The 21,464-nt window shown below is 34.2% G+C and overlaps 4 protein-coding genes, 1 long non-coding RNA gene and 1 other non-coding gene across 6 annotated transcripts; 3 read left to right on the top strand and 3 right to left on the bottom strand.

Annotated features, from left to right (window-relative positions):
* Window positions 1-177: 177 nt before the first annotated feature.
* On the bottom strand, window positions 178-2,126 carry LOC107261173. Its single transcript, XR_003078903.2, has 2 exons — window positions 1,361-2,126; window positions 178-508 (listed from the first exon to the last, which is right to left on the bottom strand). It is a non-coding gene; the product is annotated as an uncharacterized LOC107261173 (long non-coding RNA).
* Window positions 1,209-1,298, bottom strand: LOC112535387. Its single transcript, XR_003079539.1, has one exon. It is a non-coding gene; the product is annotated as a small nucleolar RNA snoR8a (small nucleolar RNA).
* A 1,270-nt stretch (window positions 2,127-3,396) lies between the features above and the next one.
* Window positions 3,397-4,275, top strand: LOC125369145. The gene has a single exon (XM_048370700.1). It carries the CDS (start codon window positions 3,613-3,615, stop codon window positions 4,021-4,023), a length of 411 nt encoding a protein of 136 aa, XP_048226657.1. The 5' UTR covers window positions 3,397-3,612; the 3' UTR covers window positions 4,024-4,275.
* A 1,854-nt stretch (window positions 4,276-6,129) lies between these two features.
* On the top strand, window positions 6,130-7,013 carry LOC8265256. The gene has a single exon (XM_015718912.3). The coding sequence runs from the start codon at window positions 6,288-6,290 to the stop codon at window positions 6,714-6,716; it is 429 nt and encodes a 142-aa protein (XP_015574398.1). The 5' UTR covers window positions 6,130-6,287; the 3' UTR covers window positions 6,717-7,013.
* A 699-nt stretch (window positions 7,014-7,712) lies between these two features.
* LOC8265257 (pre-mRNA-processing protein 40A) lies at window positions 7,713-17,115 on the top strand. Its single transcript, XM_015720523.2, has 28 exons — window positions 7,713-7,864; window positions 8,012-8,084; window positions 8,212-8,478; window positions 8,557-8,754; window positions 9,490-9,557; window positions 9,753-9,822; window positions 10,953-11,005; window positions 11,137-11,194; window positions 11,372-11,733; window positions 11,836-11,908; window positions 12,136-12,234; window positions 12,403-12,471; window positions 12,577-12,654; window positions 12,768-12,854; window positions 12,977-13,011; window positions 13,144-13,249; window positions 13,661-13,741; window positions 13,818-13,910; window positions 13,975-14,028; window positions 14,113-14,229; window positions 14,359-14,457; window positions 15,141-15,188; window positions 15,255-15,347; window positions 15,647-15,754; window positions 15,858-15,922; window positions 16,017-16,119; window positions 16,277-16,582; window positions 16,655-17,115. The coding sequence occupies exons 2-28, from the start codon at window positions 8,052-8,054 to the stop codon at window positions 16,790-16,792; spliced, it is 2,961 nt and encodes a 986-aa protein (XP_015576009.1). The 5' UTR covers window positions 7,713-7,864; window positions 8,012-8,051; the 3' UTR covers window positions 16,793-17,115.
* A 217-nt stretch (window positions 17,116-17,332) lies between these two features.
* LOC8265258 lies at window positions 17,333-19,164 on the bottom strand. The gene is made up of 3 exons (XM_015720526.3): window positions 18,305-19,164; window positions 18,078-18,189; window positions 17,333-17,991 (listed from the first exon to the last, which is right to left on the bottom strand). Exons 1-3 carry the CDS (start codon window positions 18,734-18,736, stop codon window positions 17,438-17,440), a joined length of 1,098 nt encoding a protein of 365 aa, XP_015576012.1. The 5' UTR covers window positions 18,737-19,164; the 3' UTR covers window positions 17,333-17,437.
* Window positions 19,165-21,464: the final 2,300 nt, after the last annotated feature.

Raw genomic sequence — 21,464 nt, 5'->3', positions numbered from 1 at the left:
TTCATGGTATTTGCTTAGATTAGAAATTGTGTTTCCTCCTGGTAGGAGAAGGGGAAAGGATTTTTCAATTTTCCCACGCTTATCCATACTCTACTGAAATTTTCTCATTCAACTATTTCCTTTCCTTAGGAGGAAAAGTCGCAGAAAGCTTAATCCAGAGCGGGGAACCAAACAAAATATGGAGAACGAGAAACCACCAATCTTTCTTTTAAGCAAAATTTCCAATATTGTTAGTACAAGAAATTACAATTCCTTACTGTGATTCAAACGCAAAACTTTATACTGTATCTAATACATGAAAAAAAACAATTAAGCAACATTACTAGCCCGCAGTTCACCAAGTATTCACCGTGCACTTTCTTCCTTGCAACATTAGCTAGCTATTACTTTGGAGCTCAAACGCAAGCTTCAATCTTACATACCCATATCAAGCTTTGTCCTGAATGCATAATATTCCAACTTGCTGGTGCTCCCAGGTTCCAGCCAGAAGATCTTCAAACAAGAAATACTTGCCGATATGCCGGCGTGAGAGAACAACAATACAAAGAAGAAACCATACCAAAACAAATTAATAGATTTTAACTATCATGGTCCTTGCTGCTAGCAAGGACTATTTGTGATACAAGGTTACCAAACCACAATTTGCTATAAAAAGCATCTTGTCAAGGTTTTCTTTCTATCTAATCTACCGCACTAAATTTCATATTTTGACTCCACAAGCCTCGAATTTAGTAATTTATAATCAAATTATCTCCCCATATCCAGGAAGCATGTTAAATTTCCATAATATTTTCACTTGCATCATGGGAAAGCAGACTAATCTCAATTCCAGTCAACATTTAAATAAAAAGGAAGACTAAACTCCATACCAAAAGTACCAATTTTGAAAGTCATTTTTCAAAGAAAAAATTACAAAAAAGAAAAAAGAAGAAGAAAATGAAATTGAAATACATGAATGATGTGGTGGTGTGCGTAACCCTAATCCACAATAATCAAAATATAGGCTTTAAACACCACCAAATAATTTTTATTTAAGGAGTTGACTAAACACAAAGCAACTTAAGTATTTGCCTTGCAAAATCAAAGTAAACTCCTGCGTAATTCTCAATTTCCAATCAAAAGTCAAACTGAAATTGGAAGAACACATTCTATCCATTTATTATCCACACAGATCCGTTCAATAAAAAGATCGAGTGAGATTAACAGGCGGTGCTCATATTCTATGGGTGTAATAGGAGTCTGTCATGCCATGGCTATAGCATTCAGAACGAGGAATTTGTCATAATCATCGCAACCAGCCCATTTATATCCACAAGGATCCATTTACATAAACCAAGGAGATGTTATAAATCATACTTACGAGTTATAAACAAGAAGAAGATGATATGTCACTGAGACAAGGAAGAAACAGTAAAGCTCCCGTTGAGAATTGAGATGGGTGCCGCAGGTTTTGAGTCCTTACGCCACTTAAATAGGGAAGGAGTAGCTAAAACCCTAACCCTAACCCTAATTGCGCACTTCTCGGGGATTATGCTGAAGAAACAGTATAAAGCAGCGTCGTTTATAAGTCGAGTGGACGACGCCGTTTCGTTTCGCGCTGGGGACTGCATTAATGTATTATAATATGTTATTGTTATTTGTTTTTAAATAATAAATACAATTTCCTTTTCTTCTTTTTTCTTTTTTCTTTTTTCTAAATAGAGAATGCTGACATGTCAGAAAGGGTTTTCAGCCCAAAATAGTACAAGATAACCTATTATAAAGTTTAACGGCCCAGTTGAAAACTATAAAAAGACTCAATGACCACGTATTTTTGCTCTTAAGGCCTTAAAACAAAACAAAAACTCGGCCCACAAACAGCATGAAATTATTATTGAAGAGAAAAAATCCCGAGTAAATATCGGCTCAGTCATTCCATTTGCTGCATGAAAGAAAAGAGCAACGACAAAACCGATTGGTAGCAGCAGAATCTGGGAAAACTCCTACTGATGGATCCAAAAAATTAACCCTCCAAGAACAAGGAGCTCCTCTGTGCACACACATTTGCAGAGGAACTAAACTTTCTCGATTAAATATACAGATCTTACTAAAAGTAAAGGAAAGCAACATATATATATATATATATATATATATATATATATATATAGATAGAGAACGTAAATCGAGATTTTGCTTTCCTTCAAACTCCCTCACCATAGCCACCATCTTCTTCTTTTTTCCCTTTTCACCCGCCATCCCATAACAAGATTTTCTGCTGATCAAAGAGGCAGATTTTGTCTAACAAAAAAATAAATATGAATAGCAGCCATTCACTAGCGGCCACAACCACACAGTCAAACATGCTCCTGCTAATACACTTATATATACATTTCAAGTAAGACTAACTAAAGCTAAATGATCATGGGGTGGACTTCCGTTGGCTGCAACTGTTAAAAACTACCCCATTGCCAATACCTCAAGGCCCGAGCTATGGTATGGGCACAGTAAGTTGCAAACAACCTGACTTTTCTAAAGAGAAACAGAAAGTTAATACAATATATTTTAACTAAAACCAAGAAATAAATCCAACGTCGCCTGCCACAACTGAATGGCAGCCCCATATAATAAGCATTCAAGTTGTTTCTTATTCTGTTCTGGAAAATATAAATTCCTTATCTTACTTTTTTCTTTTTGGTTTTTGTAGTATTGGATGAGCTTATTTATTTTACTTTTGTTGTGATTGCTATATTCTTCTAATTTTATAATCACTATTTCTTTTTTATCAATTTGTCTATTATATATATATATATATATATATATATATAAGTCAAGTTTCTAATACTGTGTAGATACTCGACAAAATATTGTTTTCAACTAAAGAAAAATAGTCTTATGGACAAAAATCAATAGTTAAGGTAGAGTCCACAATTCACATAATAATAATCCATGAAAGTATTAATTCAAATACAATATTTCATTAATTATATTTGAAAGCTAATTGTGTCTATTGGGAATTGGTGGCTGTCGATTGTATCAATCCCTCTCATTTCTTCCCATTTGGTTCATCAATGAGCATATATATCTTCTGAAAGAAAAAGAAAAAAATATTGCTTGTGTTGCCAGTGGACTTTTTCTTTTTTTTCCCTTTCTTTCAGAATGCGAAATATAACAACAAGAAGGGTTTGTAACCACTAGAACAATAGAACATCTCAAATAAATATTGTTTGATTCCTCGAGCAAAACTACCATAGGGATTTGCTGCCCCTTTATGGTACTTCTGCAAGAAGCTATATGGAGTACATGACCATCAATTCTTGTTGAATGTGGAGTACTTCTTTTTCAGTCTTCAACTTCCTTGGCAACTTTGCTACGTTTCTTTATGACCCATGTGCATAAAAATAAAAAATTAAAAAAAAAAAAAAAAAAGAGGAAGAAAAATACCCATTGATTATAGAAGACCCGTCTCTTCCTTATCGAACTGTATATGTATTTTCTAACTTAGTTTAAAAGTTAGCTAACTCCCTTTATTTTAGGAAAAGGAGCCGTTACAAGGCGTAAAGATCATGATCAGGTAGCCAGCCTCTTAATATTAACAACGTAAATTACCCAACCATATCCCAACCATAGCTCAAAATGAGTCCAAGTACTGAGGTAAGCTATCAAGTTAACGTGCCCTTTTCGTGGGAGCACAAGCCTGGAGTTTCCAAGATTAAACATCATCATCAAGAAAGCATTGTCCTTGATGTATGGAAATATTCCATGCAAAAGCAGTCGCCTCCTCCTCCTTGCCCTTCAAAGAGCAGTACTAATAATAACTTCTCTTTTCATCATCAAGACCTTCCATTTCGTCTTCCTGCTTTGAAGGCTCCATCTAAAATTAGTTATTTCAAAAAGGTTATTGGGTATCATCGAGAAGATGAAGACCCCTTTCTTGTGGCTTACAAGAAGTGCACTACATCTAAGGATCATGGCAAGATCAGAAGGTTGAACATTAATGCTTTTCAAACTTTGTCCTGTAAGTACTCGTGCCCTGTTGCTAGATGATAATTTAGCAAGGATGTCTCAGATTCCTGGATCCATGATGAAAGGACGGGAAATAGAGAGTTTAAGGAGTGGGTGAGCAGAATGGATTCATACATATTCATAAATTTTGACGAGTTTTTTTGCTTTTCTTTCTCGTTGCAACCATCTGGTGGGTCTGCGACTTGATAGTATATACTTAATTGGGAAGTGTACTTGGAAGTTGGAAAGTCTTCTAGGTAAAAAATAAAGAAAGAACATGTGGTGAGACTTTTATTTTGGGTTATGCCATGAAAATTTAACCTGCTAGGCTGCTATGATCGCCTTGATGATTGCAAGGCACATTAAACGTATTACCAGAATCAGCATCAGAAGCATACCCTATTAATTACCTTCGTATCCAACGTAACAAATGATGCCAATTACAACTAATTAGTACAATTGACCAGTTTATATACCATTATACTTCTATAATCAATTAGACACCAATAATTTAACGATCTAATACTTATACAAAGTATATTATGTAACATAAACGTACATTACTACCAAAGCTTGCTAAAAAAAATAAATGTTGAAAAAGCAAAGATCATTGATGTCTCTCTCCAATCCGTCAATTAATCCTTTCATGTGTTTGTCCTCATTTGCCTAATAATCTGCATTCTCATCCTTGGAATAATGGTACATATGTCATGCATAAGAAGTTAGAAAGTCCAATTAGAATCCGATTCTGTACCAATCCTGATCGATCCTATACTGAATCTACTAAGAAATTGTGGAACTCGGATTGCAATTATGTTAACCATATATGCTCCAAATAAAGAAGAGGATAAGTTTTATGACTATAGATATGATTTCTATATTCTTATCTAGATTTAGTATATACACTACAATTAACAAGAAAATAATATGTATATATAAGTGTTACATAATTTGATATTTATATTTCATCACTTAAAATTAATAAATATATGTCTACCTATCAATTTGGTGTATATGTAGGAACATACACCAAGTCTATATAATAATTTTTCTGTAATAAATGAAGCTAAATGCTAACCTGTAGGCCTCTGTTTTCTACAATACGATCAACACGTCATCAACTTATGTTCTTCGTAATGCACTAAATATAACTAGCTATGTTTGAAAAATCATAATCACCCGCCACCTAATTCAAACATAGCTTTGTATCATTTTCTAACGACAGATTAAAGAATGTCCAACATTGATTTTTAATTTCAGTTAATAAATAAAGATAACTTAATTACGTCTTGCTTTTCACTTTAGAATATATATTAGATGAGTTAATATGAGTAGTTCTTTTATTTTCTCTGACTAAATATGGGAATTTCTTATTAGTATTATTCCTACGAGTATTATTCTTCTCATTGAGAAATTATATAAGACTGATATTTTATGTAATCTAATGATAAATCAATATATAGTCTTTACACTGTACAATTATTTTATTTGTATATAATTATGTGTTGGCTAATAATTAATTTGTTATTCCGTGATGTAGAATTATAAATTTACTTAGTCTCAAGCTCCATATGTACTTTCTCTTTTTTTTTTTTTATATATTATCAAAAAGACTATAAACTATTCAAAAAATAACAAACTTTTTTTATAATTTACATTTCGGGTAAGAATTCTTTTTTTTTTTTTTGCTTTATCTGTATGCTATGTCTAGTTAAAACAGTTTTAAGTATATTATTTATATGTTTTATTGTAGATTAATTTAAACCTTTCTTGCTAAGTTTCTTTGTTCTAAGGGCACTGATTTCAGGTCTTAATTTACGTGCTTATTAAAATATGCTGTCAATATCCTTCACCGTGTAATAATCTTCATCTAGAAGTTCCAACGCTATTGCCATTACTAGTCTAGTCTAATTTCTGTTGTTAAGCGAGAAGGACGGCAAGAAGAGTAGTAGTACACGGTTAATCATATCCATTCCAAAAATCGGTACACATGAAGTCAATCAATAGCTCGGGGTTTGTCACTTTGTGCAGAATTCCTTTCCCAACTTCCTAAATCCTTCCATGATGTAGACTCCCACGACTTGGTCTTCTTTCCCCAAATTTCTTTGTCTTTTGCTTCTAAAATTTGTTTAAAAGTTGCAACTCTCATATGCCCTTTTCCCCCATCTTCACGTTTTATTTGCTTGGCCTATGCAGATTGTGCGGTTAAACAATTGAGATTCAAGAGCAACCCCTCTTATAATACATATATAAAGCCTAGCCAAACACCATATCCCACATAAGGCTTCGGTTTGTTTTTTATCAGAATGGATCAAAGCAAGGCTAACACAAAAGGGAATGTACCCTTTTCATGGGAGAAGAAGCCTGGTGTTTCGAAGTTGATCAACCAAGACTCTGATCCTAATCAAGAAGAAGATCTTGTGTTAAAACTTCTACCACCTCCTTGCCCTATAGAAAGCCCTAGGATTTCAACTCATGACACGATTAATATCCCTCTTCCGCCATGCACTTTTCAGCCTCCTTCAAGAAGTTCTTCAAGAAAAGGTATCAGAAAGCAGGATGATCCTTTCTTGGCAGCTTATAAGGAGTGCACTAAGAGTACTGAGAAAGGGGATAAGTTGTCAAGAAATAATGCTGCTAGGTCTGGCTTGCGAAAGGGTTATATATTTAACTTTTCATGTAAAAATTCTTGTAGTGTTCTTGATGATAATTTAGTTAGGGTTTCTCAGTTATGAGATTGATAAAGAGAGATATGAAAAATGACACCATTTGTCAACTTAACGGGTGCTTCAACATTAAGCCTTTTAGCATTTGATAGAGTAATGATTGATAGGTGCAATAATTCATTATATAAATTAAGTTGACAAATGCTAATATTTGAATGTTTTATTTTTTTTAATATTTGATGTCTACGCGAGAATAGGTAAAAGAAGGTCTAAAATATAATGCTTGGATAGCAATGTTGGTTGTGATATTTATTGATTCCCAAAAAATCATAATAAATTATTCATTCTAATTTGGTATTGTTTTTAGACCCAACTGCAAATAAAAATTTGATAAATTACATTTTTTTATAGATTTAATATAAATTTTTAATTCTTTTATAATATTAATTATGAAATTTTAAATTTTTTATAAATTATAAATATGATAATAATTAAATGATATTGCAGTTAAATTTATTTTAAAACGTTTACAAAAAATGATTATATTAGCAATAAAAGATACAACACACTAATTTAGTGACCTCTTTAGATCAAGCAACAAGTTGTTTTACTTATATCACTTATAGTATTCTAAAGATTCAAATCAACAATTTACATGTCAACTATTTGATCCTCTTCAAAGAGTAAATGCCAACTATTTTATCTCTATTCCATTTATAAAAAAAAAAAATCATCATCGGTTGGAAATTAATGACCTAAATGGGTCCCTATTACAATATCAAATTTTTTTTTCAAGCAAGCATAATACAAAATCATTCTCTGAAAAGAAGATATAATACAATAAAAAAATTGCAATTAACTTTATTGAAAGACATTTACTAGCATTAATTAATAATCGGTCTTTACCTAAAACGAAGCCGTTGTAGACTCGTGTCAGCCGTCTTTTTATCGAAACGTTAATCGTTTTGCCGTTTCTGCTTTTTAGCAGGGCAAGAGATGAAACGGCAAGCCGCAGGCGGTTAATGACTGTATTATTGAGATACATCACGGGGCTATTTCTGGAAAATGATAAATATAATACTGTTTCCTTGAATTCTCATAAAATCCCCAACTTGTTTTATTTTTCCACTTAAACCCTAACACCTGACACTTAAAACGGTGAGGGAGAGGGGGATCCAAATTCTTCCCTGCAATTCGTGTTTCCTTTTGCCCTAACGGTAAGCAATGTTCTCTCTGTTTATTTTTAAATGCAATTAGTTAGCGGTACTTGCTCTTTATTGGTTGGCTACTCATCGAGTGCAAAAATAAATTATCAAAAATGGAAATTAAATGACTAGTTAGTTATTAACATTATTTTCTGCTAGTCCATACAGCTATTTGATTTGAGTTTTCACAAGTGCTAGAATGGATAATACTTCTCAATCCTCTGGAACTCAGGTAGCTACTACCTTAATCTGATTCAAGTTTTGGTATTTATAATTGGATAATACAGCCATTTTCAAGTTAACTTTAGGGTTTAATTATATTATTATATTGTTTAGTGATTTTTATATCTTTGTTGTAGTTTCGACCTGCACAGCAGGGACAGCCATTCATGCCTCAACAGTTTCTGCCTGTTGTACAAGGAATGCCTTCTAATGTCGGCATGCCAATGCCAGCTGGTCAAACTCAGACATTACAGTTTTCTCAACCAATGCAGCCACCACCATGGCCAAATCACCCTGCCCATGTTGCACCTTCATCACAACCTGTACCTTTGCCGCCGTATGTTCATCAAAATCGGCCGCCGCTTACATCTGGCCCGCCACAGCTGCAGCAGACCGCCTCCCTTGTAATCAATCATACCCCGTTTATTTTAGTTGTTCCATGTCTATTTGGTTTATTTATCATAGTTTTGCCCTTGTTTTAGTTCGCACCATCTTCATACGGCCAGCTACAAAATAATGCCATCTCATCGTCCCAGTTCCAGCCAATGCCTCAAATGCATACACCTGTTGTGCCTGCAGGGGGACAACATTGGTTGCCTTCTGGAAGCAATGGTGTAGCAGTTGCTACCCCAGTACAGCCAACTGGACAACAGCCTTCTGTATCTTCTTCCTCAGATTCAGTATGTGCCTTTTTTTTTTTTTTCAATTTTTAATTCTGCTTTTGTTTTTGGACTTGTTATCTTTACATCAGTCATTCAGCTCCACTCAACTATTGCTAATGAAGTGATGTACTGTTGGAGATGGCTCAAGGAACAATGTCCTCATTTATTGTTGCACTTTTGGTTGGATTTGTTTTTAGTATTTTTCAGTCATCCAAAATTTGGTCAAGGTTATATTTCCTTAATAAGGAAGCTATCAGTTTGGCTGATGATTCTTTCAATTGTCCTGGCAGGCGGTCATGCGGTCATTTGACTTGGCATGTCAGTAAGAAAACCTAACAATGATCTAATACTGGGATTGTGAATTGTATTGTATTAGCTGGTTGTGTAATAGACAAGTTTGCAGTTATAATTTATGTAGCATGAGTTCCCCTCTCTCTCTCTCTCTCTCTCTCTCCTTTTTCCTTATGTGCTAGCCTTTTTTCTTATGTTACCTCATATGTATGTTCCTTGTAGCAAAATAGCTGATCCAAATGCTTGAAACTCCAAAAGATATTTTCATTTTTCTATCATAGGAAATGTAGTTATTTGAGTTGTGGATTCTGATTAAAGCTAAATTTTCGGAGTTAAGGATTATTTGAGTTGTTTGCTTTAGGCTTCATTTTGTGGCCATTCATTGTTGCTGTCTTTGAAAACCTTGCTAGCTATTGTCAACCTGTTGCCTTTGCTTATACTCTTATCATTTTGGAATTTCAGGCAGTAAATGTTCCTAACCAACAGTCTTTATCTGACTGGCAAGAGCATACAGCTTCTGATGGGAGGAGGTTTGATTTTATAACTGTAATTACTGTTGTTTGTTCTTATTTGCTCTCATACCATAAAATGTTTACCTTTTTATGTTACCTTTTTAGGAGTTTGTGCTTTATACTGGCACCTTCTGTCTCTTAGTTTTTTCTAGACGTAGTCCACAACATTCCTGTTCCTCGTATATTATTTGATAATTAGCATGTTTTTCGTAGATATTATTATAACAAGAGAACGAAACAGTCAAGTTGGGAGAAGCCTCTTGAATTGATGACGCCACTTGAGGTGAGTCAGTCTCTGAGTAGTTGCTATTCATGTAACTTAAAATGTTGTCTCCTTCATGTGCCATAGATTCCTTGAAATGTTTTGGTATTTGTTCAAATCTGTGTTACCTTTTATGGATGTTACAATTATAGACACCCTTAAGTTGATCAAATCTGTTTTATGTGAATTCTCCTTTTCTTTGCATGTTTCTTTACTGGTTTGTAGATGTCATGGCAAGTCTGGAGAAATTTAACGACTGCTCTATATGCTCACTTTGAAGACAGGCTTTCACTTTCTCAAGGCAGGCAACATTTTGTTATTTACAATCTTATATGTCATGTGGAAAAAGTTATATCTGGAATTATTTTTTGAATGTGCTTTACCAGTATTGAGTATTAATAGTTTATGTTTCCTCATTGTTTCCAATTGAATTTCATGGTTATATGGTTGTCTCCGCTTGGATTTGTATTTCTATATACCTATATACTCTAAAATGTTTGTGCTCCTTCAACACCTTTCTTGCTGTCCTGTTCATGGCATGTTTCTCTTGTATCGTTCTTCTCTTTTTCCTCACTCATTGATGTCCTCTAATTTGCTACTCTGCATTTTATTCCTCATTATATGTTTAACTTCACATGTGTTGGTTCTTAAAATTATTTTCTTATCACTTAATTGATGGTTGTGATCCCTAGAAGAGTTCTACAGGTATATCGCTCCTGATTTTGATATGTATGGAATGCTGGATCACTGGTGCATCCTATACGTTTTCTCAGTGGAATTTCAATTCACTGCTGCTTTCTTTTTGTTAGATTTTTTTTCCCATTCTCCAATTAATTATGCGTGTTACATGTATAGAAGTTTATGGCTAATTCCCCTTTCTTTAAGGTCCAATTAATCCAACAAGCAGCTGAAAGTAATTTTAGCAGCCTATGTATGGGAAATTTGATTTATATGAAGCTTAGACAAATCAGCAATATATTTCCTAGGAAGTCAGTTTATACACTGAAGAATCTAGATGTGCCTACATACAGGCTTTAACTAATTTCTCATAGGATCTTTTGAAATACTGAAACTGAAACCTTGTTTCAAATTGTCATATCTATTGTTTCTTTTGTTACTTTGGCTTTATTCACTTGATAATATCTTCGCAGAGGGCTGATGCGTCAACTGTCTGGAAGGAGTTCACAACTCCAGAGGGAAAAAAGTGCGTCTTGACTTTTTTCTTTTAATGTTATTATTAACTATTATTGTACAAGGTTTATTGGAATGTGTTTCTGTTTCTTTAATGCCCCTTCCCCCTCTTAACGGTCATTATCTAATGGTTTACATTTGCAGGTATTACTATAACAAGATTACAAAGCAATCTAAGTGGTCAATGCCTGATGAATTGAAGGTATGCTAGTATTATTTAGCACTCACTGTTTCCCTGTTTAGCTGTTCGCTTAGCTGTCAGTGGGAAAGAGCCTAAGGTCTTAGAAGTGCACATCAGTCTTCTTTTAACCAATGTTGGGTTGGATCTAACATTAGCTTGTTCTATTTCTGATCTGACACTCCTAAAATTTGCTTACAGTTAGCTCGGGAACAGGCTCAACAGACAGCTACCCAAGGAACCAAATCAGAAGCTGATGCAGCTTCTCATGCCTCAGTTACTGTTAATGCTTCCTCGGGTGAAATGTCTACAACAGTTATTCCAGTTGGCTCCGGCTTTTCTTCAACATCTGGTGTCGCTTCTAGCCCTGTTCCAGTTACACCTGTTGTTGCTGTTTCTAATCCTGTAGCGGCAGTTTCCAGTTCATCAGCGTTGCCTGTTGCACAATCTATTATAGCAAATGCTGCTGGTGTCCAACCTCCTGCAGTAACTATGACTGTTTTGCCTGCTGCAGCGTCTACTAATGTTACTGCTGCTTTAGTTAATTCTAAGACAACATCACCGTATGGACTTCTTTTGCTTCTTCAGTAGTTATATGACTTTTACATTATTTGCTATTGTCATGTAATGTAAATGATGCATGTATAACCTTTTACCAATTTCAGGGGTGGATTTGATAATGTTGCATCTAAAGGGGCTGCACCTTCCGTAGATGGAGCATCTATTCAGAATAGTGAGGTATGATTCATCCTTTGATGGTTGTTTTGGAATGTTATATACCTGGGTCATTTCTCCATTGTAGCTGAAATTGTCATAACTGCTGATATCAAGGAAAAGAGGGGAGATATAAATTGCTCATTCTGCAAGTAAAAAATGTTTTTGTTATGAAAAGTATGCATGTGGCCATGCATGTATGAGGTATAAATTCTTTATTTTATTTGTTTGACTTGTGTATACTTTGGCAGGAAGTGAAAAAAGGATCAGGGGTCTCTATAAAAAGTGATGCAAATTTAACAGAGGAGAAAAACTTGGATGATGAGCCTTTGACATTCGCCAGTAAACAGGTATCAACTCAGGGTTACTTGTCTTCCCTCTCCCTACTATTATTAATCATCCTTGATTTATGTGCTTAGCATTTCCATGAATTGGGATTATGGAGATGATTGCAGGTTATTTTGGCATCCTTTTTCATCATTAATTTACAATTTTATATCTTTAATTTTTATGTCCAGGAGGCAAAAAATGCATTCAAAGCTCTCCTGGAGTCGGCTAATGTTCAGTCTGATTGGACTTGGGAGCAGGTAGCATGTCGTATCTTATTCTTTCCATTTCAAATTTGTTGACTGATTGTCATTCATTGGGAAATTTGTTGACTGATTGTCATTCATTGGGAAATTTGTTGTTAGACAATGAGAGAGATTATTAATGATAAGAGATATGGTGCTCTTAAAACACTTGGTGAACGGAAGCAAGCATTTAATGAGGTAAGCATCGAAACTTATATTGCTTTCCATTGATTTTTCTAAATGCTAATTAACATTCAGCACATTGATAATATATACTCTTTATATAAGACCAACTTTTTATTGTGCTTTAGTACTTGGGTCAAAGGAAAAAAATAGAGGCTGAAGAGAGGCGCATGAGGCAAAAACGAGCTCGGGAGGAATTCACAAAAATGCTGGAAGTATGTTTGATAGGGCTGAGGATTTCTTTTAACTCTTTCTTTTTCTTTTCCTCTATTTCTACCTCCTTTTTTTCTGTTTCTGATTGATATAATTCTTTTTGGTTCTTTTGATCTCATTCCAGGAGTCCAAGGAACTGACATCATCCATGAAATGGAGGTTTAAATAATCCCTTCCCATTCTATTTCATTTTAACTTTAGGCTCTTTATATAGTGTTAATTTATGAACATAGGCAGGCACAGTACTTTTCCCCTGAGCAAATGTTTTACTTTAGCTTTTGTCCAATCCAGCAAAGCGGTAAGTTTGTTTGAAAATGATGAACGGTTCAAGGCTGTTGAAAAAGCCAGAGATCGGGAGGACCTTTTCGACAACTACATTGTCGAACTCGAGAGGAAGGTATGATTTTTTCCTCCTGTGGTTCACTTGCTCATGCATCAACACGTGTGCATAAAAATCTGAATGTACCTTTATCTATCTGGATCTCATAAAAGTCAATGAAATTTCAGGACCACAAAGCGTTCTTATCTTTTTATTTCTTTACTCTAAAGTAGCTCAAGATTAGTAGGATGCTTAAAAACGAGTTCACACATCTGGTTCATGTATTTCAAGGATTTCGAATATGAATACAAGCTAGGCTTACATTTGATCATTAGAAATAAATACTTTCAAAGATCATGCATGTGGTCATTCTGTTATGTTCTTGATGTTATATGGTTCTTAATTCAAATGGGCATCTGAAGGGCCTGGGGGATGCTTATAACATTATTCATCCTATTCCTACCATTAATGCCCTCATATATGCTGCAGGAAAGGGAAAAGGCTGCAGAAGATCACAGGCGAAATGTTACAGAATTTAAAAAATTCTTGGAATCCTGTGATTTCATCAAGGTAATCTTGGAGGAATGTAGGAAAATATCATAGTTGTTATAACAGAACCTTGTCATGGTTGATATTTCATTTGCAGGTGAATAGCCAGTGGCGGAAAGTTCAAGATCGCTTGGAGGATGATGAAAGGTGTTTGCGGCTTGAAAAGCTTGATCGCTTACTCGTTTTCCAGGTATATTATTTTGCTCACGAATCATTGGGTGTTTTGAACTATACACTGATAATGCTAGTGGCAGGACTACATACGGGACCTGGAGAAGGAAGAAGAGGAACAAAAGAAGATACAGAAGGTAGATCTGTTCATATGACCAATTAAGGTTAGTTATTTTAAGGCGCATGTTTAGATCTTCATATGTTCTTTTACCACATTAAAGGAACAATTGAGACGGGCTGAGCGCAAAAACCGTGATGGGTTCCGTAAGTTGCTGGAAGAACATGTTGCTGATGGCTCTCTTACGGCAAAAGCTCACTGGCTTGACTATTGTTTGAAGGTACAATATTTATTTTTTGAGAAGACGGATACAGAAAGTAAAAAAGAAAAATTTAATGACAACAAATTGCATGTGGATTGGAGTTTGGTTACTGTGTTTGATAATTTTTGTTGCCACTTTTGGTTGTAGGTTAAGGATCTGCCCCAATATCATGCTGTTGCAACAAACACCTCTGGTTCAACACCCAAAGATTTGTTTGAGGATGTTGCTGAAGAATTAGAGAAACAGGTAAACATTTCATACCTGCCCCTTTTAAATAAACTTTGAAGGGTATCAAAACAATAACAAAAAAAGAAAAAAAAAAACACAAATAGTAGTTAAAAAGGTTGTTAGTCTGTTCTTGGAAGGTGACATTTTAATATTTCTTGAAAGGAATACATATTCATAATGTTAGATGAGATGTTGCATAATGATACTTCTATTTTGGTTTCTGGAAAGATTGAGTCTTTTCATTGAAGTGGTGATTCAGCTTTGGTTTTGGAAAAGCTTAATGTGTTTAATGAGCTTGCATTTTCTAACTGGCTAGACCCACAAACTGCTTAAGCTTCCTCAAAGATATAAAATATCATATACTTGCAATTGTTTTGAATCTTTAGTATCAATAGCTATATCCATAATGATGCTTGTTTAATTGTCATGACTTCACGAGCACCAGAAACCAGATAGAAGTAGGGTGCTTTTAGTTATGTGTTGCTAACAACCCAGTAGTATAGGGATGCTGGCAAAGACAATCTTTGAGAATATTGTCATGCTCTGCTGAGTATATGTTTCTTATTGAACACTTGCTGTGCATCAACTTGTAATCTTTGTGTAGTATGAATATATTGCATGCAAACAATTTTGTTTCCTTTCTCTTTTCTCGTACTGTTTGACCGATCTTCTATGGCCTCTCTCTGTTTCTGCATTGGCAGTACCGTGATGACAAAGCTCGAGTGAAGGATGCTATAAAGTCAGGGAAGGTAAGACACTGCACACACCTCTTCTTTTCTTCAATTTCATTTTAAACTTTATAATGTTCATTCCAGATTATCATGACATCAACATGGATATTTGAGGACTTCAAGGCTGCTATTTTGGATGATGTTAGCTCCCCACCAGTATCAGATATCAACTTACAGGTGTGTCTTGTTTTTATTTCTTATCTCTGGAAAATTTTTCTATTTTATCAGAGTTTTTCCTGATTAAGTAAGAGGGACTTCTAGAATTATTGATTTAAGTTATATGTTTTGGAAGAACTAGTTGTCTGGTTCAGTAATGACTAGTGAGGCTGGGTTAATGAGAACTGTTTGTTAAATAGCCAAACGGCGTGGGCGCATTGTGAGCATATCAATTTCTATTTTCTGTTCTGGGAGTTATATAATTCTCATAAACCTGCAGTGTAATATAAGTAATTCTAATTATATTGTCTTCTCTGAAGCTTATATATGATGAATTACTTGAGAGAGCGAAGGAGAAGGAGGAGAAAGAAGCTAAAAAGCGTCAACGTCTTGCTGATGACCTCACTAAACTATTACATACATATAAGGTATGACAGTTGTGATGGAAATATAGCATTTGGTCTTGTTTCACTCTGCTTTGTCAAACTTTTCTGTCTGTATCGTGCCTACTAGTTTTATGCTGTCTTGTAGGAAATAATGGCATCCTCTAGTTGGGAGGACTGCAGACCGCTTTTTGAAGAAAGCCAAGAGTATAGGTACAGCATCTTCTTCCATTTCTTAGGACCCTCTTGTCCTTCACCTTTTTCCTTCTATTCCTGATGGTTTGCTGACTATCCTTATTTCTCATAGGGCAATTGGTGAAGAGAGTGTAATCAAAGAGATTTTTGAGGAATATATTGCACACTTGCAGGAAAAGGCTAAAGAGAAGGAACGCAAGCGTGAGGAGGAAAAGGTACCTTAATAACAATGCCTTTTACTTAGAAGTCTGGCTCAGTGTTGTCTTTGGCAACCTTTAGTGTCGTTCTTCCATGTGAATAATACACATTCTGTTGTCAATCACGCAAGATTTCTCCAGAGTCCGTTTCTTTATTCGTCCTATTTTCTATCAGGTCAAAAAGGAGAAAGAGAGGGAAGAGAAAGAGAAGCGGAAAGAGAGAGAGAGAAAAGAAAAGGAGAAGGAACGTGAGAGGGAAAAAGCCAAGGAGCGAATAAAAAAGGATGAAACAGATAGTGAAAATGTTGATACAACTGACAGTTATGGGCATAAAGAGGACAAGAAAAGAGAAAAAGACAAGGATCGGAAACATAGGAAACGACATCATAGTGGCACTGATGAAGTAAGTTCAGACAAGGATGAGAAGGAAGAATCTAGAAAGTCCCGCAAACATAGCAGTGACCGTAAAAAATCAAGAAAGGTATTCAATCTGAATGTGTTTGCATTTGAATCTTGGAAAATGCTTCAATTTTCTTCTGATGTTTCTTGACAGCACTCATACACACCTGAATCTGATAGTGAGAACCGGCACAAAAAGCACAAGAGAGACCAGCGAGAGAGCTCCCGTAAAAATGGCGATTATGATGACCTGGAAGATGGGGAGCTCGGCGAGGATGGGGAAATTCAGTAGCTTCCTATTGCCTCAGATTGCTGATCTATGTCAGATTTTCATACTGTGTTCAACTTATTGCATAAGATTGTATTGGAGATGCTGTTGGTTAGATTTTGGAAGTTGGCTGTCACCATGAGAACTGCTACTCATAGAATGTATAAAGTATTAATTAGCATTATTTTATCATTTGGAAAATGCCTAGTAAGTCGGAGCATAATTGTCCAGTGAGAGTGATCCCTCGGTTGATTTGTTGGAAAGCTGAATTAGCAGAAATTGAATCTGACGGTAACAAGAGTTTATTTGTTTGATTGTTTTAAGCAATGATAATTGAATTCTCAGAAGTGGATATTTAGATGCACATTTTTGGGAGAAGGAAGTTTCCGGAAAAAAAGAAAAAAGAAAAAATCTAAATGAACACCATATGTGTCGGTAATCTGGGAATATGTATGATAATATATAGGTAATTGATTGAGAGGTGGCATTATCTTCGTGATCTCGTAAATAAGATAAAATTTATCGAGGAAAAAGTTACTAATTTGATATCTATTTGGACTAACATAAGAATTTGTAACAACGTAGATTATCATACTTTGACATAGCCAAGGGGAACGCAGAGTGATGGAATAGAAGAAAAGGTGCTAAAAGATTAACATTGATATCAAATTAGCATCCATTGATTGGTGACAGGAAATCAATCATGTCCGCTATAATTTCAGTTTCCATCTCTTCAGAAATAGCATTTCCAATCTCAAACCCAATCTCCCTTCTTTGTGATTCAAAACCATTCCATTCTTGTACTGAATCGAGCAAGTCTGACTGTAGCAATTCTGCCAAGTTTGATGCTTCTCCAGATTGTTTTCCCCAGCACTTAATTTTATCTCCAATAACATGCTTCCCAAGATATTCTGATGCCAAATATTCTTGCTGCTGTTGATGTGGCTTCTCCTTTCTTTCTTGGTTGTCTACTATCTCCCTTACACAATCAAAAAGGAGTTGCCTTGTTTGCTGCAGAGCACTACTATTAGATTTCAAGTACCGGGAAGAAGCATTATTATTATTTGACTGGACAAGCTCCTGTATTTCTGACACTCCTGCTAAAGTTGGTTTTTTCTGATTTTCTGACTGGAAAAGTACTTTCCGTAGAGAAGCTGATAATATGGAGTCTTCTGTAACTTTCTTGGGGAACAGAAAACTGCTTTTTGAGTCTTTTACTTTATCTACAAGTACATGAGAAAGAGGAACTCAGAACAAAAATCACTTATAATTAACTGATGTTAAATTAATGGCAGATAATGATACTAACATTTATGAAGTTGAGAAGCACTATGTGAAGCTGCCTCTTCTAGCACTGAAACTGGACTGAGCTGCCTACTTTCTTCTATGCATTGCCATCTGAGCTTTCTATCTGCAACAGCCTGTTAGCTTTGTTAGCTGCATGTATTTCAAGAAAAGGAATGGGAGAAGTAGCTTTCATATAATTATAAACAGGGAAATTAGCAATTTGCAATTACTCTGATGAAGTTTCCCTACCTCCTTCTCTATTGGATTGCAGAGTATAAAAGGTTGAGAAGTGTTTGCTTTGTATAATAACTGATCTTTTTGCTGTGTAGTAGGGGTGTCTTCTGCATCACTCCCGGTACTACATGAATTAAACATTGTTGAGCTACTAGCAGAAGAAAATCTATCCAATTCTGCGGCTTCTTTGTTATCTCTGCCGTTATTCTCAGTAACAACAACATTTCCATTTCTATGATTGGAACTTGTGATTTTGAGCCTTGAATAAACAGCTCTGAATACCTTTAAACAGCTAACTGACCTCTTGAGTGACTTTCTCGAATTAAAGCTGTTTGTTAAACATCCTCTTTCCACTAGATAAAGGTCTAGAACAAAAGGGTCTTGCTTTTCTTGAAGGTGTTCTTTAAGTTGTTTGACTGGTTTGGGCTGCCTGGTGGTGGTGGCCATTAGAGATGAAATGAAGAAGAAGAAGAAGAAGAAGAAGAAGAAGAAGAAGAAGAGATTGGTAGTGCCAAGTGGGAGCTGAGTTCAGGTAGTTTTTGAGCACAAGAGAAAATAAATGGATTATAGAGTAATAAAAGAAAAGGTGCAATCACATTAAATGAGACAGACAAAGTATATCTGTCAGTTTGGGGAAGAAAGATTGGGTATTTAAGGCCCTTGGAAAAGAGAGTATGTTCTCTAGGCCATATGCTCTTTAACTGTTACTGTTAGTGGTACCCTCTTCCAGTTTCAGATTTTGCATCTACTCACCAAAGATGTTTTCTATTGAATTTGGAGTATCTCCTATTTCTTCTATTCTATATCTATATGTTTGGCATACATCATTGCTTGTCTTTATTCTTTAGACTTCTGCCATTGTTTTCTCTCTCTCTCTCTCCCATGAAAACATGTTATCATGTTGATATAAGTTGTTTTCACGCCCATATATGGTCCTTAAAGGCTTTTGTCTCATTTATGAGAAAAAAAAGAACAAAAGAAAAGAAAGAAAGAACAGATGGGTAAACAAGAAAAAGAAAAATAAATTGATAAAATTCGAATTATGTAGAATTCCTTAAAAATATCTTTTGGGTTTTATGCAAAGTTACTTGTATAAATACTTAAAAAGGGTGAAAATTCAATTTTCCCAGTCCTATAGGCTTTATTGGATATCATATTCAAATGAAAAGGAAAAGGGCCTTAGTTTATTTATTTCATTTTTTGGTCGGATTCTTTTTCTAATTGTTATTAGTTATTTATTAATTTGCTTTTTATTATTTTATACTTTTTTTATTGTTTGCATAATCATGCTCATGCCCTCACCCGGAAAAGGCAGCGGGTCATGTCCTGAAGGAGCCCTCCCATCAACGGCACAATACTCCGAAATTCAGATACTCACGCACAAACAGAGAAAATAATAAATACTCATAAAAGAGAATAACATATAATTTGATTTTAGGTTGTTTAATTCTCTTAATCTATGTGCAAGGCATTTCACTAAATCAATAAAATTAGATATAATCTTACTCTTATAATATAATTATAATTTTGTATAGAGATTGAGAAACTATTCGCTCTTACTAAATATTTATATTTCTAAAGAGTGTTATACGATTTCCTACTTTAAATAAAAATTATTTATATAGAGAATAATTCTAAATTTACAGAACATTTGGTTCACTTTGAAATGCCTAAATCTCTACTAAAGAAACATATTAGAAATTAGATGGGACAGCATTCTTAAAAATTAATCATGTTATTATGCATGTGTTATCTATTCAGAACCAACTCGTTTGAATTCCAATTAATTTAAAACTTTGAAGGTTAATAGAGTTTGATGCTTGGACCAACAAATAAGTCAAAATGCTACCAATTAACTCGCACACTCTAAATTTTCGATCCATGTTCTAATTAATGGTATAATTTCTTTCAATTCATTATAACCATTGTTTATATCTTTATCTCTCCTTGAAAAATAACTGTCTTATTAAAAGAATCCATAATCATAATTTTGATTATTTTGAAAAAATTTCGAGACATTACATATACAATTAAATTTTTAAAAAATAAGTTAAACAAACAATCACAAAAATAAGAAACTAATACATAAAATTTTCTTTTATGTGCTTCAATTATCTTAATTTGCATCTATGATATTACACTAAATCAAACATAAAAGGTAGACACGATTTTGTTATGGAAAATTAAGATATATTAAATATAATTTTGTATGGAAAATTAAGCAGTAACCAATATGTTAATAAATTTTACTGGCTTTCCAACTATTTCGTAATAAGGAAAAGGAAATTGATTACGTGGTTTAGTCATTCGACACAGATGATTTTATGATTTTTTTGTGATATTTTAATATTTTAAAGATTAAAGTGTTAATGATTTATATCAAAATTTATTAATACTGTTAATTAAATATTATATTTTATTCATTTAAGGTTAATTAGTTGTAATTTTACTACTATTTCATTCTTTATTAACTTAATTTTCATTTAGTACTAAACATGTTTATTTCTGTAGAGTTTAGAGAGAGAGAAAAAAAGTCTTTCAATTCAATTTTTTTTTTTTTTAATTCTAGTCAATTTCGATAAGTTTTGAATGATCTTATAAGACTAAAGAACTCTAAAATTCGTCTTTTACTAGACAAGATCGATTTTACGGTGATAAGACTTTATTTGAAATACAATTTTCAAAACTATTAATAATATTAATAAATTTAGAAATAAAATCGCTAATAATATCATTTTCAGAATATTAGAATGTGACCCAAAAAATCACTAACACCTCCTGTCTCAAAAAGTTAAATTACAGGGTCAACTTTTATATTTCCCCAAAGGATATTTAATGCTAATTACTATAGAAGTGGAGTCTCCAAAATTAATTTGAAACTCGGAAAATTTTGTTGAACCAAACAGCTAATAATTCCAACTCAGTTACAGACAACAATGAAAACAATAAAGTATAAGACATAACTAACTACTTGGTGATGAATTTGTTCGGAGAAAGGAAAATAAAGAAGAAAAAGAAAAAGGGATTCGGTAATGAATTGGTACAACGCCCAGCCAAGTTGTTGGAAGTCCAATTTTCAAATTCATTATCAAGAAATTGGATTGCTTCAATAACACGATCCCCTTATGTAATGATGTTAATTTTTGATAGATAATAAGCTTCTTACACCTTAATT

This window comes from Ricinus communis, chromosome 2 (genome assembly GCF_019578655.1).
Source record: "Ricinus communis isolate WT05 ecotype wild-type chromosome 2, ASM1957865v1, whole genome shotgun sequence".
Classification (NCBI taxonomy): Eukaryota; Viridiplantae; Streptophyta; class Magnoliopsida; order Malpighiales; family Euphorbiaceae; genus Ricinus; species Ricinus communis.
This window is presented reverse-complemented; position numbering and strand designations above follow the sequence as displayed.